The 25,676-nt window shown below is 48.0% G+C and overlaps 1 protein-coding gene across 1 annotated transcript; it reads right to left on the bottom strand.

The window, feature by feature from the left end:
* Positions 1-17,053: 17,053 nt before the first annotated feature.
* On the bottom strand, positions 17,054-21,711 carry LOC308272705 (uncharacterized protein C9orf152; the record flags this gene model as incomplete). The annotated part of the gene is made up of 2 exons (XM_080709638.1): positions 17,054-17,577; positions 21,519-21,711. The coding sequence occupies 2 exons, from the start codon at positions 21,709-21,711 to the stop codon at positions 17,054-17,056; spliced, it is 717 nt and encodes a 238-aa protein (XP_080565764.1).
* Between the last annotated feature and the right edge of the window lie 3,965 nt (positions 21,712-25,676).

Below are 25,676 nucleotides of genomic sequence, written 5' to 3'. Positions count from 1 at the left end.
AGACTCATGGTGGCACATGTAAGACCACCGGGCTAATTTGGAGCATCGCTCGTTTTAATTATGAGATTCCTTGGCCATGAGAGAGGGTGACTATGCCCCTCCCCACATAGGTCCCACACGAAATTCAAAGATGCTTCAAATAAATGAGGAGAGATACCAGTAGAATAGTGGAAGGGGTGTGGGGGACAGAGGTGAGATGGGGCGGGGCAGACTGGATGAGGGCAACAGTTTAAACAATCCTCTACATTGTGAGGGCATCAGTAGGGTCTAGAGGAAGGGAGCGGGACAGGATCTGGAGGGAACAGCAGGTACCGTGTGTATGTTCCTATCACGCTAAACCTCAGCATGATGTATGGCAACAACGCACCAATAAAGGGACGCTTAAAAAGAAAAACAGGGCCAGGCGTGGTGGAGCACGCTTGTAATCCCAGTTCTTGGGAACTTGAGACAGGAGAATCGCAGGTTCGGAGCCAGCCTCGGCTACTTAGTGAGGTCCTCTACAACTTAGTGAGATCCTTTTTCAAATAAAGAATGAAAAATAGGGCTGGAGGTGTAGCCCGGAGGTAGGATGCCCCTGGGTTCAATGCCCAGCACTGCAAAAATAAAAATAAAAAAAGAAATGGGTTACCAGGGACACAGAAAACAAATGGGAACTGAGAAGAAAAACTCAGAAGGTTTTAAAAGTACAAGATGACACTAAAGAAAAGAACTCAGGTCTCAGGAAACACCTGGAGGTGGCAGGCCGGCAATCTCTAAATGTGGTCTCAGCTTTGGGATGTTGTCTGTCCCTAGAAGAACACGTGCACAGCGCAGGTTGCCTTAGCAATCAAGGGAAGATGATGTCAAGGTCAATCAGCCAGGGTGGGGGAGCTCTCCAGACTCCTACGTTCACAGACGGTGGACTCAGCTCCACTGAGATAAAATCACAAGTCTTTCTCCCTCCCTCTCCCTTTCTCTCTGCCCATTCAATTGTAGAACATTCTGTCTCTGCAATGGTCTCTAGATGGTGAACCTCAAAGTGTGTCTTGAGAGCACGGGTTCTCCAGTTCGAGTGAGCGCCACGTCACCTGGAAGACTTGGCACACGCAGATGGGCCCGTTCGTTCCTCTGATTTTCTATTCAGTGGGTCTGGAGAGCAGCTCAAAAGTTAGTTCTAACTAGTGCCCTGGAGATGCTGCTGCTGCTGCTGGCACAGGAAACTTACTTTGGGAATCACTATTCAGAGCATGGGAAATGAATGGCTCTAGGCTTATCATCTATGTTTGAAAACTGGGAAACTGGGCTGGGGATATACTTCAGGAGAAGAAAGTTTGCCTGGCATGCAGGAAGCCCTGTGTTCGATTCCTAGCACTGCAAAGAAAACAAACAAACATGGGGAATGGGTTCATGATTTATAAAACACACATATGTGGTTCTGGGGTGTATAGAACACTGGTTGGGAGCTTTTGCATTTTTACTCAGGCATTAAGTCACCTTTGTGTGGGCTTTGGGGAAGCAACACTTCAATCCTACTTAGCTTCTTGGGTGAGGCAAAGACTCCAGTGACAGAGGTTTAGTAAGGAAAAAAGGGAGATGGAGATGTAAAGAATGTAACAGCCGAAATTATTATGATACATATGTATATAAAATAACCAATTCCGCAGGCATGGTAATGCACACTTGTAATCCAGCATTCAGGAGACTGAGACAGGAGGATCATGGTTCTAGTGAGGTCTGCCTCCTATACTTAGTGAAGCCCTTTGCAACTCAGTGAGACCCTGTTTCAAAATAAAGAATAAAAAATAGGGCTGGGGGTGTAGCTTGGAGGTAGAATGCACCTGGGTTCCATCCCCAATACCACACACACACAAAGAAAAGTTCTAAATCATCCCAGGTGACTTAATACGCAGCAACCACTGCGCTTACTGCCTAACGTGGTGGTCCTTATCAGCTACGCTGCACATTAGGATCAAATGGGGCTTTGTATGTGCATGTTTTAATAATGAATCTCAACCCATATTTCCTCTTATATATTTTCCTGGATATGAGAGAGGCACCCATGTGATATAATGTTTAGCAAAAAATCAGAAGCTCCTTCCAGGAGCGTGCAAGGGGCTTCCCAGGATAAAGAAGAAAGGACTGGTAGAGTGCCTCCAGCTGATTAAGGGGGGTGGAGCGCCTCCAGCTGTTTGCAGTTAGTTTCAAGATACTCACCTTCGCCTGCAAGTGTAAAATGTGGCCACAAGGTGGCAGTGGTCCCTAAAGCAAAAGCAGCTTCCACAGCCAGGAGGCTGGGGGAGGGGCCGTCGGGGAGGGGGGCTGTCCCACCCTTCACACTAGACAGGAATCCATTGAGATCTAAGTAGAGTGACTCCCTCAAACACCGCAATTTAAACCACCATGTGTCATAACTGGTTGAATGTGGCATTTTACTTACATTTCAAGGGAAAACTGACCATTGTGGCCAGATGGAAGGAATAGCCGCAGTGCTTCTCCCAATAATAGCTCATATTTTATTTGGTCCTGGAAAATGAACCCAGGGGTGTTCTACCTCTGAGTCACACCCCCAACCCTCATTTATTTATTTATTTATTTATTTATTTATTTTCGTGGTGCTGGGGATTGAACCCAGGGGTATTCTACCTCTGAGCTACACCCCCCCCCAGCCCGATTTTTTCATTATTTTTTTGAAACAGGGTCTCACTATGTTGTGGAGGGCTTCACTAAGTAGCTGAGGCTGGCCACAAACCTGAGATTCTCCTGTCTCAGCCTCCCAAGTATTGGAATTACAAGCATGTGCCACCACGCCTGGTTTTTATTTTTTTATTTTGAAACAGGGTCTTGCTAGGTTGCTGAGAGTCTCAGTAAGTTATGGAGGCTGGCCAAACCTGCGATCCTCTGGCCTCAGCCTCCTAAATTCTGTTATTACAATTACGCGCCACCACGCCCATCTAGCCCAGGGTTCTTTTTTTTTTTTTTTTTTTTTTTTTTTGCGGGTCTGGGGATGGAACCCAGGGGCATTCACCCTCCGAGCTACACCCCCTGCCCTATTTTTTATTCTTTATTTTGAAACCGGGTCTCACTGAGTTGCAGAGGCCTCACTAAGTAGCTGAGGCTGTCTGCGAACCGCGATCCTGTGGTCTTAGCCTCCCGAATGCTGGGATTACAAGCCTGCGCCACCACGCCCGGCTTAGCCAGGGTTCTTAAGGGCGCCCTCTGTACAAGGCTCTGTGGCGAGTGCCTGGCATGAATCACTCAATTCTTACAACACTCCTTTGCAGTACACACTATGAGGATCATCTCCATGTTACCAATGAAGAGACGCACACTCAGAGCATTGAGTAAAACTTGCTCCAGGTGACATACCAATGACCAAAGAAGGAGTCAAAGCCCCCTGCTCTGAGCCAAGCCCCCACCCTCACTTCCCATACACTCTCCTCACCAACTTGATCCAGTTACAAATTAACTTCCAATCCCAGGCCACGCTTTCTCTTAAACCAATGGAAGACGGCATCCACACAGACCAGCGCCCAGCAGGGAGATGGTACCATTGGCGATAGGAATTGGGCCACACACATTGCAGTGCTAAAACCAGCCGCTAAAACCAGACACTAACATTTTGTCTCTTTCTGATTGCTTCTCCAAGGGCAGGTCGGCATGGGGTCTGCCTTCCCAGCTATCACAGATGCCTATTCAGCTATGAAAATGTTCTGGCCTGTCATAAAAATAAATGCTTCTCAGCAACATGCAGTATCTGTTTTTCTTCTCTCTTCTCTCTTCTCTCTTCTCTCTTCTCTCTTCTCTCTTCTCTCTTCTCTCTTTCTCTCTCTCTCTCTCTCTCTCTCTCTCACTCTCTCTCTCTCACTCTCTCACACACACACACTCACACACACTTTATGACATCACCCTAGTACTAGATGGTCTTGTCTGTATTAGATCGGGTAAAGTCAGATGGTCATCAAATAAACCCAATAAATAATTCAGTGCCTGGAGAAGTTTCTCTCTCACGTTACGGTCCATGGAGAGCATCTGAGGTCTGAGGGCAGATTTGTTGTTCTAAGCAGTCATCTGGAGATTCAAGCTCTCTATCCTGTTGCTCCGTCACCCCCCAAGACTATACCATCACGGGCATGGTCCGGCCTTAGGAAATTGTCAGGTACAGTAAAGCCTCTTACTGAAAAACACAGGTGGCTCCATCCTCTAGGTTCCCCGGTGGCAGTGTTTTCCTTGCAAAATTTAAGACAGATGGTAGACCAGCTTCTAATGAGGAGGAGAGAGTAATTCCAGGAGCTTCACTGCTATGCCAGAGGCCAGCAGGAGAACCACCCTACACCCAAAGGAACAGCCTGCTGAAAAGGAGATTAAGGTTGTGCCTCCATCAACATTGCAAAAGATAATTCAGGTTATCAGCTCTATCTGTGTGTGAGGTGTCAAAGCACAGAGCTCCCTCCAGGCAGAGGAAGATGAGCACTGGGCAGGTCAAGGCAAGTATGAGCTACCTTCCAGCATCAAACTCCTCCTTTCAAGCTTCATTATCTGTGGACTCCAGCCAATTCTATCTGAGCCTACATCAAAAATGTAACCTACATCAAAAGTGTAAGCCAAGCCAGGCGTGGTGGCGCACGCTTGTAATCCCAGCATTCGGGAGGCTGAGACTAGAGGATCGCGGTTCGCAGCCAGCCTCAGCTAGTTAGTGAGGCCCTCTCCAACTCAGTGAGACCTGGTTTCAAAATAAAGAATAAAAAATAGGGTAGGGGGTGTAGCTCGGAGGTCGAATGCCCCTGGGTTCCATTCCCAGACCTGCAAAAAAAAAAAAAAAAAAAAAAAAAAGGGTAAACTAGGTGTGGTGGCGCACGCTTGTAATCCCAGCATTTGGGTAGCGGAGACAGGAGGATTGCGGTTCACAAACAACCTCTGCCACTACTTAGTGAGGCCCTTTGCAACTCAATGAGACCTTGTTTCAAAATAAAGAATAAAAAAATAGGACTGAGGGTGTAGCTCAGAAGTCGAATGCCCCTGAGTTCCATCTCCAGTACAAAAAAAAAAAAAAAAAAAGTGTAGAAGAATAAGTTTGAGGAGCAAGAGAGTAGGAGGAATTTGGTGCAAGAAGTTCAGCACCACATTCCAGGAGCTCATTTCAGATGGGTTCTGAGTTTTAGGGGAGTGAGCAGGGCAGGGTCTCCCTGCACAGATGTGAGAGGGGAGGCCACCAGCCAGCTCTCCAGGAGAAAGGCAGGCAAAAGAGACAAGCATGTGGTTGAGCAAGGGAGAGGGCGGGAAGAGCAGAAAGAAGCTGGAAGAATCTGTGTCTGCGTGCAAGGAGCTGCAGACGGTCACAGGCAGCCTGAGGAGCAGAGATGCACCCACCCCCGTCAAGAAGGGACCCCGCAGTGATGGGGTGAGTCTCTGACACGGGGAATGAAAAATTCCTTTGCAGCTCACCTCGTGACACTGTGAATCAAGCAAGGTCCTACCCCAGGTCCCTCCCTCCAGCCACTCCCCACTCCCAATTTGGCTGAGGAAGGCAAAAGCGAAGTTGCTTATGATTATCTCTTCCTCTCCACTGAATGTTTGCATCCCCCCAACTTCATGTGTTGAGAGCAAATCGCGAGTGTGATGGTTTTAGGACGTGGGTCATGTGGGAGGTGACTGGGCAAAAGAATGGGTCCTTCAGTAATGCCATCAGTGCTCTTGGGACAGAGACCCCAGAGATGCCTTGACCCTTCCTCCACATGAGGACGCAGCAGGAGGACAGCCGCCTGTGAGCCAGGAAGCAGGCCCCGCGGGGTTACCGCTTACCTCGAGGCCCAGCCTTCCAAAATGCAAAATAAGCATTTGCTGTAGATGTGACATCTGGTCTGTGGCATTCAATTATGGCGGCCTGAACGGACATAGTTTATGAGCTGCGTGTGTTCAGTGGGTTAAAATGCCATTATGGCCGGGCGTGGTGGCGCATGCTTGTAATCCCCGCACTTGGGAGGCTGAGACAGGAGGATCGCGCAGGTTCAAAGCCAGCCTCAGCTACTTAGTAAGGCTTTCAGCAACTTAGTGAGACCCTGTTTCAAAATAAAATATAAAATAGGGCTGGGAGTATAGCCCGGAGGTAGAAAGCCTCTGGGTTCCACCCCCGGTACCACCAAAAAAAAAAAAAAAAAAAAAAAAAGATGCCATTATGCCCCCCCCCCCCCCCCGCTCACACTGGTTGTGTTGGCACAGGCCAGGCCTGTAATCCCAGTACTTGGGAGGCTGAGACAGGAGGATCACAGGTCAGTTTCAGCAGTGTAGTTAGACTCTCAGCAAGCTAGTAAGACTCTGTTTCAAAACAAAACAAAAAAATAAAAAGGGCTGAGGGTATAGCTCAGGGGTAGAATGACCCTGAGTTTAATCCTTAAGACTGAAAGAAAAAGAGAAAGAAAGAAAGAAAAAACAAACAAAAGAAACAAAAGAAAGGACAAGGAAAGAAGGAAGGAAGGAAGGAAGGAAGGAAGGAAGGAAGGAAGGAAGGAAGGAAGGAAGACAGGGCTTTCTATGTGTCTGTACTGTTTGTCTCTCTCACTCCAGAGATCCCTGCTGTCTGGGAAGGGCCAGTTTTCTCTCCGTGTGGACTCTGTCTGCTCATTCCCCACCCACACCCCCATCCCAGCAGGTACACAGCCAGCAAACACATCTGGAGCTCCAAGCCACAGGCCCAGGAGCTTCTGCCACAAAGGGGAGGATGTCCCGTGCCCTTCCTGAGGGGACTGGAGTGCACAACTTTTCTTCCTGGTCACCTCCTTGTGCAGACTAACCAACTGCCATTCTTCAGGCAGATAATGGAAAAGTTGCTAAGTCAATACGTAAAAATGGCAGTGTAGTTTCTCCATGGCTTGTAACTAGTTATCCGTGTCTCTGTACACATGCTGGGGACAGTAGTAGAATTTGGGGGGAAGTGCTTAAAAAAGCTACAAGCGAACAATTTAGCAAATGTGACCAAGTCACACAATAAGGCAGAGGTAGCCTGTGTGCCCAACAGTGGCTCTCGAACTTGAGCATGTATTCGATCTTCCAAAGACTGGCAGAAGCAGACAGCCCAGCCCCACCCTGGATGCTGGATTCTGTAGTCTGCGTGGGCCAGAGAATTCTCATTTCTAATGTTCCTAGTTAATGCTGATGTGGCTAGTCCACAAATTACACTTTATTTTTACTTTTATTTATTTTGTGTGTGTGTGTGTGTGTGTGTGTGTGTGTGTGTGTGTGTGTGGTGCTAGGTAGAAGCCAAGGGCATTCTACCTCTGAGCCACACACACCCCTAGCCCTATTTTTTATTCTTATTTTGAAACAGGGTCTAAGGTGCTGAGAGCCTCACTAAGTAGCTGGAGCTGGCTGAGAACCTGTGACCCTCTTGTCTCAGCCTCTCAAGTACCGGGATTACAAGTGTGCCCCACCATGCCTGGCTTACCAGGGGGAACTTAACAAAAAGGAAAAGAATGGACATTTTCCTCATCTGGATCTGGAGCCAGAGCCATCACAGGCTCGCCCCAACAGCACTTGGCGTTTGAGTTGGCAGAAGCCACTGTTTTCCCCATGACCACCCTTCCTCTTCCTCGGCCGGGGAGGGGCGGCAGGGACTGGCCTGCCACCAAGTCTTGATTACGATCCTGAGTTTTGAGAACCCAAGGGGTGGTATAATCTTCAGGAAATGGATGAAGGGGGAGATGAAAGGATTCATAAGACATGGTGGGTGTAATCGTCCTTCTGGATGGAAGTTAAAGGGGAAACTTAGAGCAATTGCCACAACCCCAAGGTCAGGAAATAAAATTACAAGTTCAGTCCCTTGCTCGGCACTCCATATAGACAAACCATGTTGTTCATTAGCTACGGGAAAAGCACCACCCCAGGAGGTGGAAAGCTTCCAGAAGTTTACAGGCAGACAGAAAACAAAAGTAGACAGAAGGATCGCAGGTTCACTGTCACACTCAGCAACTTAGCAAGGCCCTCCACAACTTAGTGAGACCCTGTTTTCAAATATAATACAAGCCAGGCATAGTGGTGCTGCATGCCTGTAATCCCAGTACCAGGGAGGCAGAGAGGCCGAGGCAGGATGATTGCAAGTTCACAGCCAGCCTTAGCAACTTAGCAAGGCCCTCTGCAACTTAGTGAGTCTCTGTTTCATAAAAAAAAAAAAAAAAAAAAAAGAACAGAACTGGAGGTATAGCTCAGAGGTAGAATGTGCCTGGGTTTGATTCCCAGTATTGAAAACAAACAAAAAATGTAGGTGAATTAGATCTTTCTCAAGAATGAGGAAGAAACCTGAAGAGATGTTTGTGAAGAGCAGGTAAGGTTAACCAAAGCCTCAAAGATCGGGGTGGCTAGGGGTTTGAAATGAGTATTTAGGAAATGTCTTACAGTCCTCTGAATCAATTTCACCATGAACAGTTTCAACTAAAAAAATATCTGAAGGGGATTTTCCATCTATGATAATATAGAAATAAGTAGAGGAAAGGAGTAAAAAAAAATAATTTAAAATAGCAAAGAGTTTAGACTCTAGGAGCACACCTATGTCTGATTCTTCCTTTATAATTTGCTGCTTGTGTCACCTAAAGCAAGTAATAAAACTTTGTTAGAGATATTTGCCTTACATTATGTTGGATCATAAAAATTTTAGACAAATAACATGGTCAATCACTCGCTGGGTGTGGCAGTGTGCACACCTGTTTCCCCCTATTTGGAAGGCTGAGATAGGATTGTGGGTTTGAGGCCAGCCTCAGCAATTAGTGAGACCCTTCTCTCTCTCTCTCTCTCTCTCTCTCTCTCTCTCTCTCTCTCTCTCTCTCTCGGTGGTACTAGGGGTGGAACCCAGATGCTTTCTACCTCCGGGCTATACTCCCAGCCCTATTTTATATTTTATTTTGAAACAGGGTCTCACTAAGTTGCTGAGAGCCTCACTAAGTAGCTGAGGCTGGCTTCGAACCTGTGCGATCCTCTTGTCTCAGCCTCCCAAGCTGAGATTACAAGCGTTCGCCACCACACCAGGCTGAGACCCTTTTTTCAAAATAAAAAATAAGAAAAGGCCTGAGGGTTTGGCACTGAGGTAGAATGCCCCTGGGTTTAATCAATAATAATAATAATAATAATAATAATAATAATAATAATAATAGATGGTCTTTTAATAGAAGAAGAGTTCCCTCAGGAAGAATTTTAAGCTGGAAGTGCCACACTGGAGAATATATGTTTTCCAGGAGCTAAAAGAATCTCAGATGCTTCTCTCCCAAAACCGAGAAAAGCAAGTTAAATATATGGTAAGTCGGGTTCCTCTCTTCCCCTACAGGACTCCGCAGCAGGCACAGGAGGCAGAACCCCAGAAGCCAGAAGTGGAGATGTTGGGAGACTCTAGGTGCTGCGAGACTCCAGACACCGCGAGGCTGACTCCAGATGTCACGAGACAATAGGCATTCCCAAGCAGCCAGCTCCACCCCAGGCTCCCGCTATAAAATATCAGTAATTCCTCTCCCCGTGACTCTGCCGACTACATGGCTCATCAGCTCCTTTCCGTACTGTCAGCAGAGCTCACCCAAAGGTGCCAGTTTGATTAAACTGTCTGGTCTCACACAATTACTTGGCTGGTGTTTGCCTCCTTTGCGACCCCCGACTAAATTTCAACGTTACAATATACATATATTTCCCTCCAAAACACTATGAAATATCAAGACGGGTACTGGAAATGAAGCCTTGCGTAGTGGCCATGACCCAGCCCTTCTCTGTGGGGCACCGTGTCTCCCACAGCCTTTGGCACATGCTGTGGGTGGGTGTGGCACTCAGAGGGGATGTTTAATGGGGCCTCTCAGTGCCCTCCCACCACCCACCACCCACCATGGCCACTGGGAGGGCCCCGGGGATCTCCAAACACACAGAGGCTCATTTGTGAGCACGCTGGGGAATGTGGAAGGAGCCCTGCTCCTGCCGGGGGCCCTGAGTGGGCGCCGGCAGACAAAGCCAGTTCCCTCAGGGTGCCCAAGGACCGCAGGGGAGGACAGGAGGCAGCCCCCGGCGAGACACAGGATTCCTTTCATACGTTCCACTTGGATTCAAGAGGGCCTAGAAGAAAGTTCTGGACTGAAGGTGGCGGGGGATGTTGGTCTATTCTTGCGGTCACTTGTCATCAGCTCAGCTCGGGGAAACTCTCCCTTTCCCCTGGGGGTCCTTTGCAGGATTTAGTTCCTACTGAAAATGGAGGCCAAGCCCCGTCACTCCACTGAGGCTCAGCAAGCTGGGTGACTGTTCCCGTCTCTGCCCACAGCCCGCTCCATCTATTACAGCCACCTGGGGTGAGGGTTTGGGGTCACACGTTGAAAAGCTGCTGTAACAGGATAGTTATGGCGCCAGTGGATTCTTCTCTCTTTTCCTTGAAATGATGTCTACAACCCACTGCTGTAAACAAAAGGCACAAAAGACCCTTCCTTTCTAAAAAACAAAACAAACAAACAAAAAAAACCCTGCTAGTTTTGTAGGTTAGTTCTGTTCCCAAGAACAAGTAGTTGTCAAAGGGAGAAGGTTCTCGAACCAGTGGCATCAGCACCTCCTGGGACCTTAGTAGAAATGATGGCCCAGTGTGGTGGCACACACCTGTAATCCCAGTACTTGGGAGTCTGAGACCTGCGGATTGCAGGTGCAAGACCAGCCTCGACATGTGAGGCCCTGTTTCAAAAGAAAAATAAAAAGGGCTGGAAGAGTAGCTGGGAGGTAGAAGCCTCCTGGGTTCAATCCCCAGAACCAAAAAGAAAACAAAAACAAAAAACAAACCGTATCCCTCCCCACCCGACCCCCAACTTCAGAATCAGACGAAGATGGTAGTTCAGCAAGAGAAGGTGCATGGAAGAGAGGCGTGACGTGAGTGTAGAGAATACCTCTGACGAGCAAGAACCCGGGCGAAGGGCAGAAAGAAGTGGGTCTCAGGTGCAGTGGGGTGACAGACGGCAGCTTAAGCTGCTTGGAGTCGAGTCTGGTCGGTCAGCAGGAGCCTGTTGGGGCTGCCGCTTAGCCTAGGGACAAGACAGGGGGGAAAAAAAAAAAAACACCACACCGCCGCCAGTCACACACAAAAAAGGGCAGTCGACATTTTCTGGGTCATTGCTAGTCTCTGGTGCCAAAAGGTTGAGAACATCGGGAGGGGGCGTGGCCGTGAGCTAGATGACTGCGCCCCTCCCTCTAGCCTAAAAAGTATAGATCTGTACGGTGCTGGGAGAGAGAGGTCCCGGAGGTGGGAGCAGGTGGCAGAATCTGACTTGACTAAGAGATCTTTTCAATCCAAGCAGTTTCTAGACTTAAGAATTGGAATAATCAGCCTTAGTAATCGGGACTGACCCAGAAGGCAGGGATTCAGACTGAGAGCACGGGAGCCAGGAGGAGAGGTAGGGCGAGCCGGTCAGTGGCAGTTACTTTTTTTTTTTTTTTTTTTTAATGGTACTGGGGGTGGAACCCAGGGGCTTCAGACTATATATATATATATATATATATATATATATATATATATTGGAAACAGGGTCTCACTAAGTTGCAGAGAGCCTCACTAAGTAGCTGAGGCTGGCTTCGAACCTGTGCAATCCTCCTGTCTCAGCCTCCCAAGCACAGGGATTACAAGCGTGCGCCACCACACCCGGCGGTAGCAGTTATTGGAAAAGACCTTTTCTGTGCCTGGCTCGGGGAAGACTCCTCACCAGGGGTGATATCTGCCTGCCATGGCAGCTGTGAAATTTGGCTCAGAATGGTGGCTGGGCAGAGGTCAGTGCTGAGAACGAGGCCCAGGGCACCCCCCTTGGAGCCTGGGAAGGTGGAGCCCCAGTGGAGAGGCCGCTCTGGGAACTGCAAGGCCTGCGGTCTCTGGGTGAAGGGAACATGCCCCATGCAAGATCTGCAACGTGAGCCGGTTGCTGTGTGTGTTAGGACAGTCCCCTTCTGCTCACTGTCCAGGATGTGGAAAGAGGTCAGGCCCCTGCTCTGACCAGTACAGGGAAGAAAATCAACGGGTGGTGTAAATGCCTAGCCAGAAATATGAAATCCGAGCCTGTGCACTGAGCAGGTTTGACAGCCCAGGAGTTGGCAGAAGGGTGGTGTGAGTGTGTGTGTAGCAAATCCTTCTGATCTGATGCTCTTGGCAGGAGCAGCTTGTGAGGAGGGAGGGGAAGAACACAGAGACCAGACCTTTCCTTGCTCTCTCTCCCTTCAAGTTCTGTCACCCGGATCACTCAGTCCTCAGGCCTTCGGGGAAGGAAGGAAGGTGCCTCTGGCCAGCCTCTGGGGGCAGTCGGTCAGCTCTGGCCTGAAGATCTTGCTGATACAGACTTGGCCTGCCCTTGATGCCAGGCTTCATACAGCCAGCATTCCCTCTCGGACTGTGACCTCTTAAGCCCTGCACAAGAAAATGCAACTCCAGAACTCCAGGCTGAAGGTCAGGGACTCTAAAAAGTGGATTTTCAATTAAGGGAGTGACCCATACAAGGTGGCGCTCTAGCTCGTGGTTCTCTTTCTCTCTCTCTCTCTCTCTTCTCCTCTCCTCTCCTCTCGTCCCCTCCCTTCTCCTTCTCTCTCTCTCTCTCTCTCTCTCTCTCTCTCTCTCTCTCTCTCCCCCCCCCGTACTGAGAATTGAGTCCAGGAGGCATTCTACCTCCCAGCTATACCCCCAGTCCCTTAAAAAAAAAATTGAAACAGGGACTTGCTAAGTTGCTGAATCTGGCCTCAAACCTACAACCCTAAGCCAGGCGTGGTGGCGCACACTTGTAATCCCCGCGCTTGGGAGGTGGAGACAGGAGGATCGCGGAGGTTCAAAGCCAGCCGCACTGGCTTAAGAGACCCTGTTTCCAAAAATAAAAAAGTATAAAATAGGTCTGGGAGTGTAGCCCGGAGGTAGAAGGGTTTCCAGGAACCCCAGTATCCCCCCCACACACACACAAACACCTACAACCCTCCTGTCTCTACTTCCCAAGTACTGAGATTACAGGTGTGGGGAGCAATGCCCTGCTAACACTTGTCTCTTGGGTTCTGTGTTAACTTTCCTGCTTCTCCTTTCTCCCAGGTCACTGTTTTCCAGTGTCCTTCACTGCCTCCTTTTCCTGTGATTCAACTTCTAAGTAAGCATTAAGGGTTTTTCTTCTAAGTAAAATGGGAGTTTCCAGGGCTCATCCTAGGCCATCGTCTCTCTGGTCTACGTGGGGAGCGCATCCCTTCTCCTTCATTTGAGTACCTCTGCATCCTGATGACCCTTAGATTCAGATCTCTAGCCTGAAACTTTTGAATGCTTTCTGTACCCACCAGACTACTTGTTATGGCAGCTTGTATCTCATGAGCATCTCAAACTCAATATCCTTCAAGCTGAACTTGTAATTTTCCTTTAGTAAACCTAATTGATTTTATTTCCAAAATATATATCAAATGTATCCATTTATTTATCTCCATCTCTTCCGCTTCCGCCCTGGCTTATGCTAACAGCATCTCTCCACTAACCTTGCCCTAGACATTTCTTTCCTGACACTATCTCTTAGCTTTCAACTCATTCTTTATAGAGTAACCAGAGTAATGTAAGCAGAGTAACTACAAATCGAATCATTTTAGGCTCCTAGCTAGCCCCTTCAATGGCTGCTTGTTGTATTCAGAATGAAATCTAATATGATGCTATCTAAAGTGTTCTCAGCAACCTGGTATCTGGGTTGGCCAGTCATGCTCCTCAGCCATGTCTCATGTCTCCTCTCCTTCCAGAGGCTTAGGGGTCAGGGGGTTACTGTACTTCTTTACACCTCTGAAGGGGAGATAAGACTGCATGACTTACTTTGGACAATGAAATATGAGCAAAAATTACTTGAGAGTCAATACATGACTATTAATGCACTTTTTTCTTCTACTGTGCAGATAAGGAAAACCAGTATTGATATGGCAGTACTGTAAAACTGGGGAAAAGACTGGAAAGTCTGAATTGCTAATAACAGTGTACCCAGAGGAGATCTGCCCTGGAAATTTGTCCAAATCATAATGGGCTTTTCATGAGTGAAAAATAAGCTTCTGCTGGGAAATTTAGGGGTTGCTTGTTATTGAAGCAAAACATAGCCTATCCTGATTGATGCATGACCTTAGCATTGGCTCTCTCCTTTGGTTACTGTGTTTGAATCACATTGGCCTTCTTTTGGCTCCTGTAACACAGCAGGGTCTTTTGTCCTTTAGAGCCATTACACATTTTATTCCTTCTACTTAGAATGAACTTTCTTCTACTCATTGTTCTCCTTTTACTCTGAACAGAGAGCACATTAAAGGAAAAATAAAACCCAAAACCTGGAAGAGTGTGTAAGCAAGGGGAAGGGCAAAAGTTGGGCCCTTGGGTGAGAGGGTGAAAAGGGATGAGGGCCTCACTTTCTAACCCACTCATTTGACATTTACTCAGCCCTCGCCCTATGTGCCAAGCTGTATTCCATGCGCTGGAGCAACAAGATGATCAGACGTTCTCTGACCTAAAGGAGCTCCCAGACTGGTAGGGGAAACCCCCAAAGGATAGAAGGAATGGGAGAGGAACACAGAAGTCAGTGGTAATAGTTAGAAATGCTCAAAAGAATAGGAGAAGATCAACCTAAAAGAAGCCGCTGGATTCAGAGAGAATCCTGCCTAGAGAGCTTCAGTCTTCAGCCCGCACGAGGTTGATGTCTGGGAGGGAGGTGAAGAGGGAGATGTAATTAACTTAAAAAAAATCACTGCCTCTAGAGAGTGAACTTTTACACACATTATTCTCAGGCTTTTAAAAGTGAGTACTATCTCCTTCATTTTACAGAGAATGAAACCTAAACTGAAAGAATGAAGAAGGTATCCCAAATCGAGAATGGTTGTGTTATGCTGGGCATAGTAAATACCTGTAATCCCAGTACTTGGGAAGCTGAGTCAAGAGGATCGCAGTTTCAAGGCCAGCCTCCACAACCTAGTGAGAACCTCAGTAACTTAGTGAAATCTGTTTAAAAAAAAAAAAAAAAGGAAGCCGGGCGTGGTGGCACACGCTTATAATCCCAGCATTCGGGAGGCTGAGACTGGAGGATCGCGGTTCCTGGACAGCCTCAGATACTTAGTGAGGCCCTCTGCAACTCAGTGAGACCCTGTTTCAAAATAAAGAATTAAAAAAAAAAATAGGGCAGGTGGTATAGCTTGGAGGTTGAATGCCCCTGAGTTTCATCTCCAGACCAGAAAAAAAAAAAAGGAGGGTAGCAGGCAAGCTGGAGGTATAACTTGAAGGTAGAATGCCTCAGGGTTCAATCCTTAGTACCACCACCAACAAAAGAATGTCTACATTAAAGCCCATAAGTGCTGACTCCACAGACATTCCACATCACCTCGAATGTAGAACAGGGGTGTCCTGTGCTGCCAGGTCCATAGGAGCCTTTGGAATAAGAAGAGAGAAAGCTGAAAAAGACTATACAAAGAGACGTTACTTGCAAGAATCCTCTTTAAAACAAAAACAAAGGGCAACGTTTTCTTTTCTTTTTCCAGAAAGTTCTGTTGATTTTCATTGGAATACAGAAAACCACAACCACATCTTGTTAATTACTGATGAAAGGAATCACAGCAAATTGTCATATTGCAGTGGATTGCTGGGTGGTCCAGGATCAGGTGCGTGGAGAGAGGAACTGACAGGAGAAAGGCATCTTCTGTGTTTCAAAGTCTTCGCTACAGTTAAGCAAACCAGGCAGACATGCTTTATTTCTCAGCACCTTAGGAACTCCTAATTCACCTCAAGTTTAAAAATACAAATTTATGCTGGGTGTGGTGGCGCACGCTTGTAATCCCCGTGCTTGGGAGGTGGAGACAGGAGAATCACGCTGGTTCGGAGCTAGCCTTGCTGACTTAAGAGACCCTGTTTCCAAATAAAAATTAAAAAAAAAAACAGGTCTGGGAGTGTGGCCCGGAGGTAGAAGGGTTTCCAGGAACCCCAGTACAACAACAACAACAACAACAAAAAAAAAAAATACAAATTTGATCCCAAGAAGAACCTGAGTGATTCTAGTTAGGCTGAATAGGGATGGTTTGTGTGAAATGCATATTTTTCCAAGCAGGGGTATTTAACAAATTTTATCGGCTCATACTTCCATCACTATATATCTTCAATGATTGGTAGCTTTTAATATGTAGTTAATTTTCAGAGAGAGAAGAAAGACAGGTAGAAGAAAGGAAAGAAGGGAGGGATGGGAGGAAATAAATCAGTGAAGAGGCTGGAATGTGCAATCTAGTGACAGGGGACAGATGACCAGCCTCTCCCAGGGACCCCCTTCCTACACAAAACAGCAGGTGTCACTGACCTGGCTTTCTTACCAGGATGTCCATACTCCAGGAAGCCCAGGATAAAAGGAGGTAGTCACTACAGTTAACAGTAGTGACTTCTAAGTGAGGTGGCCCCCAGGCAGAGCAGCCAGAAGAAGCTCTGAGTTTTCAGATCTCATCTTCTCTGGAACACATGAGGGATCAGAAAATACTGAAAACAAGATTGTCTATGCCATCAACCCCTGGGCATGGCTAAGGCATCCCATTAGCCAAAGTTCCTACTTTGTGTTTCAAAACTCCACTTTCAGGGATGGGGGTGATGTCTTATCGGATCCCTCAAGGAATGGATAGACAGCCAGGGCTCAGTATGGCTGTCTTATGTAAGCAGAATGAGGCTGCGCTGATCAGACAGTTCTCTTTCATCCTAAACAGTGAGCCATCTGACCCGCACCATCTCCTGACATTTTGATCCTGTTTAGCAAGCTCTGACCCTCCTTACCCAGGGTGCTCATACTTTGAGAGCTCATTGGCCCCAAACATGTGCCAGGTCTCACTTATCTAGGCTCCAGGAAGACAGCAGTGAACACTGAGTTAAAACCCATACCTCCGTGGATTGTCCTAGAAAAACAGAAACTCAATAAGCAAGTGCCAGTGTGTTTCCAGTGTTTGAAGGACAAGAGCATGTTTTACTCTAAAGTTCACGTCTACAGTTTTTACACTCAAATTAGTCCAGCTTTTGTTGAAGGGTCTGGTTGCGGTTCTGCCTCTGGCTTTCTGATGAGTCGACAGAGGGCCTCATGGCTGCGCAGAGCCCTCAGGCTGGGCCGTACAAGCCCAGCTTCCGGGCAGCTTGGGAGATCCTGGGAGTTTTCCTCTGGGGAAATGGATAATACGCTGGCTTGCCAGGCCTGTGTGGGTTCTTTATGGAAGGAGGACATTGCAGGCTGGTTTTTAAGCTGGATCCCACTCCCTTTGTTTGGGTACTGTCCACCTGGCATTCACGGTGGACTTCCTCTGGGGTCGGGGCTCCTTGCTGGGTCTCCTGATTGCTTTCATACTGCTCTGGGTCTTCTTCTGAACGGAGCCTTTGGCCACACCCCACAAGCTGCCCGTTGGGCTCGTCTTGACTGGTTTCCTGGTGGAAAGTTTGGACTAAACGATGCATCTTCAGATGTGTGTGCCATGGAGACTCAGCAGCTGGGGGACAGCTCTTGTCAACGTCGTCCAGAGTCACCTCGACCACAGGATCTGCCTCTTCCGGGGACAGTGAGTCCCTCCTCGGCTTATTAATCCAAACAGCACTGATCATGGACTCCGCAGGAGCAGGCGTGTTCCCTCCTAGAAGAGAGGGCCCAAGCAGGTCACCATCAGGAGACCCAAGAGCAGCTCCCACGTAGGGGGCCAGAAAGACGGCCATACCAGAATGTCAAAGGGGCGAGAGACACAGAATACTGCACGCGCATACATACACACAGAAACACGGTCTTACCTGTGCCCGTGCGCACAGATCCCCCCAACTACACACACTCATGTGCAATCACTCATTCAGCAAATATTTACTGAGCACTTAACATGTGCCAGGGCTCACTAAGTTACTCTAGGCCCCAGAGATAGAGCAGTAAATATTGAGACAAAACCTGTACCTTTGTGGTGTGGCCCAGAAGAGTAGAAAGAAGATATGCAAATGAAAACATTGTAACAAAATCCCAGCTGATAATCAGTGCTTTGGAGAAACTCAAACTTAAGAGAGGGTCAACACTGAAGAAATGTGGGAAGAGGTGGGAATTAGCTTTGTATATATATGTGGGGGGGGTACTGGTGATTGAACCCCAAAGCATTCTTCTGTCTGTTATTTATTTATTTATTTATTTATTTATTTATTTATTTATTGGTGGTACTGGGGATGGAACCCTTCTACCTCCGGGCTACACTCCCAGACCTGTTTTGTTTTTTTGTTTTTTTGTTTTTTTAAATTTGGAAACGGTTTCTTAAGCCGGCGAGGCTGGCTCTGAACCTGCATGATCCTCCTGTCTCTACCTCCCAAGTGTGGGGATTACAAGCGTGCACCACCACACCTGGCCACCACCCTTTTTAGTTTATTTTATTTTTTTGTTTTGAAACAGGGCCTTGCTAGATAGTTGAGGGTATCCCTATATTGATGAGGCTGTCCTAAAACCTTTAATCTTCCTGTCTCAGGTTCCCAAGTAATGGGATTACAGGCATGTGTCATCATGCCGGGCTGGGAACTGGCATTTGAAGCCAGGAGAATGGCAAGAAGCAAAGACACCCCCCCCACACACACACACACACTCGCTGCTGTGATTTGAATAGGGAGTGTTTCGGTCACCAGCCCATGGTGGTGCCCAGAGGTGACAGAACCGTTAAGAGGTGGGGCCTGGTGGAAGGAAGTTGTATAGATTCATATACACTCAGGAGAGAAAAGGATTCATTTTGTTGTGGTTGTTGTTGTTGAATGTGTCTGGTGCTAGGGATTGAACCTAGGGCCTTGCACATGCTAGGCAAGTGTTTACCACTGAGCCACATCCCCAGCCCTTCTTGGACTTTGCTATAGGGTCTAGTTATATTGCTTAGCCTGGCCTTGAACTTACCATCCTCCTGCTTCAGCCTCCCACATGTCTAGGATTACAGGCGTGTACACCATCGTGCATGGCTGAAAATATTATTCTTAATTTATGGGGTTCTATGTCTTGAGCTTCTGATAGTGAGGTTTCCATGAAAGATAGAGGAAGGAGGGGCCATATTTTAAAACTGCTCCTTGCAGAGAACTGGCCACTGTGCTTTTCCTCAGGCACAGACACCGTCCTGGGAACGCATCTGAGCACCTGCTGTTTCTCTGAACTGGCTCTGGGGCTGAGGATACAGGCCGTTTCTTTTCTTCCTCAGAGACACCATCATCATCATCGTCATCATCATCATTATTAACCATTTTTAGGAATAGGATAATACACTGTGACTCTTGGTGGCAATGAGAGTTATGGAAATAACAAAAGGTATTTTCCCCTAGAAAGCAAGTCAGGGTCCAGCTGGGGGCACTGTTGAGATGTCAGTCAAGTTAGCTTGAGAATCTTGGAAGGAGGACACTGAAAAGTGACAGGGTGTCCTAAAAGTGAGAACATGCACAGAAAGAGGAGGAGATAGTGTTGGAGGAATAAAGCCAGAAGGAAGCACCCGAGAGCCCCAGTTTCAGGCATCTGAAAGAAACTTAAGAGCGGACAGAACCTCTGCACAGCTGCAGTCCTGCACACAGAATCCCAGCGAGAAGACAGGAGATTTGCTCCTATTTTAACTGCACTGTATTCTCAGCACAAAAAACATGAAAACCTTTATGGGTATTAAAAATGCTACGCACTGACCTGGGTGTGGTGACACATGCCTGTAGTCTCAGTAATCGGGAGGCTGAGACAGGAGGATTGCAGATTTGAGATCAGCTTCAGCAACTTAGTGAAACTTTGTTTCAAAATAAAAAAGATGTGGCTTGGAGGTAGAATGCCACTGGGTTCTTTCTCCAAGAACACTCTCTCTCTCTCTCTCTCTCTCTCTCTCTCTATCTCTATCTCTATCTCTATCTTTATCTCTATCTCTCTATCTCTCTCCCACTTGAGGACATCCTTGCCCATGTAGCATGAAATGTGCCGGGGTGGGCAGGCAGGACTTCAGAGTGGAATCCACAGAACTGTCAGTTCTTGCCTGTGGTCCAAAGAGAACAAGGACAGAGCCCTAGGCCCCGACCCCAGAGCAGAGCCTTCCTTCAGGATGGGGCCTACCCTCTGTTGTCCCAGCAAAAGAGAATCAAAATAACTAAAAAACACAGGAAAATTCCATCCAATGCATGTTCTTTACATCTATTTGGTTTGGTTTGGTCAGTAGGTGACTGGGGATAGCAAACTCAGGCTCTGGCCCAACACTGCATAAGCGACCACTCCATCATTTAGAGCACTACCTGTCACAACTATATAAAGATTACAGAACAGGGAACTGCTAGATATATCCTGAAAGACCCTGACCTAGTGGGCATCAAACGTCTTCCCTGAGAAAGGTATACCCACCACCCCTGGCGCTGACCCCTCATCATGTTTCACACGGTAATGGGAGAGAGATCTTGGAGTCCCAGTGGAGGAGACAGGGCCAGAGGGAGGGCTGGGGGCAGCACGGTGGATCCCGGGGCTATGCCAAGTTCCAGTTGTTTCTTTGAATTGTGCCCACTCAGCACTGGATTTGCAGTTTGCTGTTCATGATGCTTTCACTGGATAGGGTTTAATCAATGCTGACTGAATGAAGGAATACCTTTGAGATTGGGATAGGGCTTCAGGAACATTTTGACTTATGCCCTGCAAGAGGGTGGCATCTGGCTGTGCCAATTCCATCCATATAGATCCCACTACTTGGAGACAGCCCAAGTATGAGAGATGGACACCTTCAGCTTGGAAGGGCCCCTTTGCCTCCAAAGGCCTTGCTTTGGGCGGCCTGTTGGAGGACCTCCATTGCAGGGCACTGCTACCCCGGCCCCATTCCTTCCAGCCTGGCTTGGCAAAAGCAGATCACACTGTGGTCCACTGAACTGTACAAATAACCAGGGAAGTTCTGGGGGCCTGGGTTTGACTTTGCAGAGACCTCTCCTCCCTTGATCTGCTTCTCTGCTAAGACAATGGACAAACACTCTCTGAGCCTGATGTTCCTGACTTCCTCCTGGAATGAAGTCCGGATTCCCAGGAGGCAGAGGAGGCCTCTTCCCATGGGAGGGGACACACCTGCCTGGTGGTGTTTGAGGCTGGGTGAACCCGGGGAGCCTCATGGCTCCTGAGCCCTGCATGTCCACTGGCCTGGCCAGTTCCCAGGTGTTGGAAACACCATGTCCTCTTCCTCCAGGGCTAGCTTTGTGGGAGGTGCCTCTGTCGGGTGCAGCCAGGAAGCAGGGCTCCCTTCGCCTCACCTGCGAGGGAGCCAAGCCCGGCTCACCAGACTGACCAGTCGAGCAAGATCAGGCATGGCGCTGCTGCCAGAGGCCGGCTGAGGCCCCTGCTGGCCCTGGGGCCCACTGAGCAGAGGAGCCCTGGCCCAGCCTGCCCCCACTATACACACACACACACACACACACACACACACACACACACACACACACTGGTTTCAACTGGGCCAGCAACAACTGGAAAACTGAAAATCCAGCAGGAGGCTGGCAGCTGTGTGAACAGCCCTCGCTGATGCTTGGCTGCCCAGTCCGCCCAGTCAGGCCTCTCCCCCCTGCACCTGGCCAGCCTCACCTTTCGGGAGCACCATGAGGTGGGCCTGGCTCCTCTGCTGCCTCATCAGGCCTGCGTACTGGGCTCGCAGGAACTGGACACTGACGGGGGGCCCTGGTCTTGGGGCCTGAGTCCGGGAGCCCTCAGCCATGAAGCAGGACCCCAGCTGGCAGAAGCGGGGCAGGGTGGGGCACGGGCAGGCCAACCCTTTCATCTGGATCCGGGAGAAAAGCAAACACCTGGGGGTGAGGCCGGAGTGGGGCAGGGGAGAGGGAGGGGGGCAAGCGGGCAGGTGGTGGGGTAAAGGAGGGGGAAGGGAAGGGGAGAAGGTGGGAAGAAAGAGGGAGGGAAAAGTAGACAGGAAGAAACTGAAGGGAGATGATGGGAGGAGGGTGGCAGAGGGAGGAAAGGGGACAAGGAAAGTTCTGGTTAGGAAGAAGATTTGGGGAGAAGGAAAGAGGGGGCAGAGGGAAGGGAAGGGGAGGGGTGAGGCAGACAGGGGAGCTGGGTGCCAGGAAGATGGGGCAGACAGGAGGAGGCGGGGAGAGACTGGGGATGTGCGGTGGAGGGGGAAGGGGGCCAGAGGAAGGCAAGCCTGGGGTCCTTCTGGGAGTCCAAGGAAACGTCTAATTCCAGTCTTCCATTGCTTCATCCTCAAGTTTAGAATCCGGTTCCAAGAGCCCCGGCGAGACCCCCATTTCCTGCAGAGCCGAAGTTGAGGAATGCCAGGTGCCTGCTGGGTTCACACAACTGAGACCTAGCAGCTCATCAAAATCTGCGATTGGGTTTGCAGCCGTCTAAGGCCGGCAGCCCCTCAAAGCCGGCGCTCCAGCTGCGCACACCGAGGCCGTGTGCTAGGGGGAGTCACAGCAAAGACCTCCCTAGAATCTCCACTCAGCCCGGGAAACACACTCCAGGCAAAAGCCCGGCCCCAAATCTGCCATGGGACCGAGGCCAGGGGATCCTTGGCCGGCGGCCAGCCCCGCCCCTTTGACAGTGTACTCTACCGGCTCTGTGATCTTGGCAGTTTCCAGACAAACAGAACCTTGGTGTCCATCTCACCCGCAGCCTGTCGAGCTTGCCTTCCGTACGCCAGTCCAGCCCTCCCTCCTACACTGGTTTTGATCTGTCCAACTAAATCCTGCGTGGTGCAGGCCACACACTTAGATATCCGGGAGTTAAGCCAAGAAGATCTAGCAGGGATAGGGAGATGGGGGTAAGTCTTTGCCCGGTAGCGTATCAGTTGTTGAGGCCTGCTATAACAAAATCTCACAAACTGGGTGGCTTTGACAGGTTTTTCTTCCCCCTTGTGGTAACAGAGGCTAGAAGTTTAAGATTGAGGTAGGAGCAGGGTCGGTGCCTTCCAAGAACTGTGAGGAATCTGCACCATGCCCCTGTCCTGGCTTCAGGTGAGCTGCCTGCAGTTCCTGGGGTTTGCTGGCTCATAAAAGAACTGCCTGACCTTCATCTTACACGGTGTTCTCAAGGTGTGTCCCAGTATCCAAATTTCCTCTTTCTATAAGGATATAGGTCTTTGGACTAGGGCCCAAGTCAATGTCCTCATCTTAACTGAACTTGTTAAGTTGCCGATGAACCTTTTCCCAAATAAAGTCACATTCTGAAGTTCCAGGCTTAGGGTTTCAACATGTGAATTAGGGAAGACACTTAACCCATGCCAGAGAGAGAGGTGTGACAGTTTCAGAGAAAGTCGCAGAGAGGGCTGGGCTAGAGGGAGGGAGCAGAGGGGTTTTGTTTTAGAGGTTGCAGGTGAGGTGCGTAGGTTTTTTTGGGTCAGCAGGAGAAAGACAGATGCTTGGTAGAGAGATCTGAGCTGGAAATGCAGATGTTGTTCGGTGTAAAAATTTTATAGTCTATTATTGGAAAAGTTCTGTCACTAGTCGGGGACATGGAATCTAGAGATGGTTCCAAATATTTCTCTTTTCTTTTTAGTCTCCCCATTTGCCTGTTCAGGATTGAACCCAGGGACATTCTGCCACCAAGGCACACCTCCTGACTCCCTTGGTTTTGGTACTGGAAATTGAACCTGTTTAAAAATACAGGGATAAAGGGACATGGCTTGATAGACCAGAACAGGCTTTATTTGGAGTGACACCTGGGAGGGGAACTGATGGGGGAAAAAGCCCACAATAGTTGGAAAAAAAAGTCTTCCTTTCGCCGGATGTGGTGGCGTACCCTTGTAATCCCTGCGGTTGGGAGGCAGAGACAGAAGGATTGCATAGGTTCTAAGCCAGCCATGCTGGCTTAAGAGACCCTGTTTCCAAATAAAAAATATAAAAATGGGTCTGGGAGTGTAGCCCGGAGGTAGAAAGATTTCCAGTACCATAAAAAAAAAAAAAGTCTTCCTTTCAGACTAGGTTTTTTTTTTTTTTTTTTTTTTTTTTTTTTAATGGGCATATTAAGAGGGAGGAGAGCAAAGCAGTCATTCATGTATTTCTCTGATTGGTGGGCTTGACAGCAGGCCAGGGCAGGTAAATTTATGGGGCATGGGGCAGAGGGATGGTTACAGGCATCTTCCTATCTTCTTTGTTCTCGACCTCCTCCAGCCAGGCCTCACAGCGCCCACATTTCAGAGATTTATAATATTTATATCAGGAAACGGGCACCCAGATTCACTGTAGCTACTTCCTGCATGACAATGGGATGAAGGTAGACTGAGGGCTAAAAGCTGTGTTGCAGGCACTGTGAAGATCTTTAGATGTTCTGTGCACTTGGGAGAAAGATGTATCAGCCCCTGATCTGTAAGAGAAGAACCTCATTAACAGAGTAGTTAGTGATTTTTTGAATTTGCGACATAATCAGGTTGATTATACATGGCTCAAAGAATAGGATGAGGAGAAAAATGAGTAAGGAGTTAGAAAAGACAGGAGCTATGCTATCCAGGAGGAACCATATTCAAAGATTCCTTCTGATTGGCAAATATTATCCAGGGTTTATTTTGGCATATCAGATATTAAACTAGTTATTCTTTTAAATCATCATTAATATTAAAACAACATATCCCAAGAAATTTCTGACATAACTTACAGAAATAGAAATTTCCATTTTTGTAGTGTCTGATAGACTTGTAAAGACTCAAGAATAGTTTTAACTTTACAGCAGGCTTATAAGGGCTTAACTGAAGAGGTCTGGGGTATTGGTGTTATATCTTATTCTTTTGTGGATTTAAAGGTAGAAGTACTATATGTTACGGTTTGAACTGTTATGGTTTGGGGGAACTGTTCCCAGGGACCTTTGTTAGGCTCCCGGAGACAATTCCCACAAAACCGCGGGTTCTTATCCAGACTTGGGACCGATATACAGGAGTTCAGACTCTTGCTAAAGATTTAAATGAGTTTATTACAGAGATAAAAGTACAGGTTGTAACTGTTATGGCACCATTATAAAGAGGGAAAGCTAGAGCTGAGAGTAAGCGCTATGCCACAGAGTGACATAGTGGGATGACCCGAAACAAGTCACCGAAGATTCCTGGACACAGAGTATCTTTATAATCGGTCTTCTGACCCAACCAGACCCGTGGCAGGTTGTTTGATATGTAGATGACCTGCTCCTCTGTCTCTAGCCCAGACACACACACACACACACACACACACACACACACACACACACCCCGCCTTTTGTTAGACTCCAAATGTGTTAAATTGCTTGTCTGGAGTCTGGGATTTCCCCACATCCTTGAGGAAGTTTGCCTCTCTTTAGAAATATAAAAAGGCCCTAGGCTTCTATTCTCTTGCTTATCACCCTTGGCACCTGGAGATCTGCAGCCCATTCCTTGAAGCTCCTGGCTTCTTTTACTACCAAAGATATATTTGAAAATTGAAAATCTTCCCCTATACTAGTACATTAATATATTTTGAAGCCTCTTCCCAATCCTGGTACACTATATAGATGGCTTTAGTACAGATTCCTTTTGTCACCTCTGAAATAGCATATTTGCCTCTGGGTTTTTTTTTTTTTTTTTTTTTTTTAAACAGGGTCTCACTAAGTTGCTGAAAGGCCTTGCTAAATTGCAGGTCTTGAACCTGTGATCCTCCTGTCTCACCCTCCCAAGTACTGGTACTATTGGTATCCATAACTGTGACTGGTTTTTAAAATTTTTTTATTTGAAACAGTCTTGCTAAGTTTCTGAAACTGGCCTCAAACCTACAATCCTATCTTAGC

This window comes from Muscardinus avellanarius (assembly GCF_963383645.1).
Source record: "Muscardinus avellanarius genome assembly, chromosome: 13".
Lineage (NCBI taxonomy): Eukaryota > Metazoa > Chordata > Mammalia > Rodentia > Gliridae > Muscardinus > Muscardinus avellanarius.
This window is presented reverse-complemented; position numbering and strand designations above follow the sequence as displayed.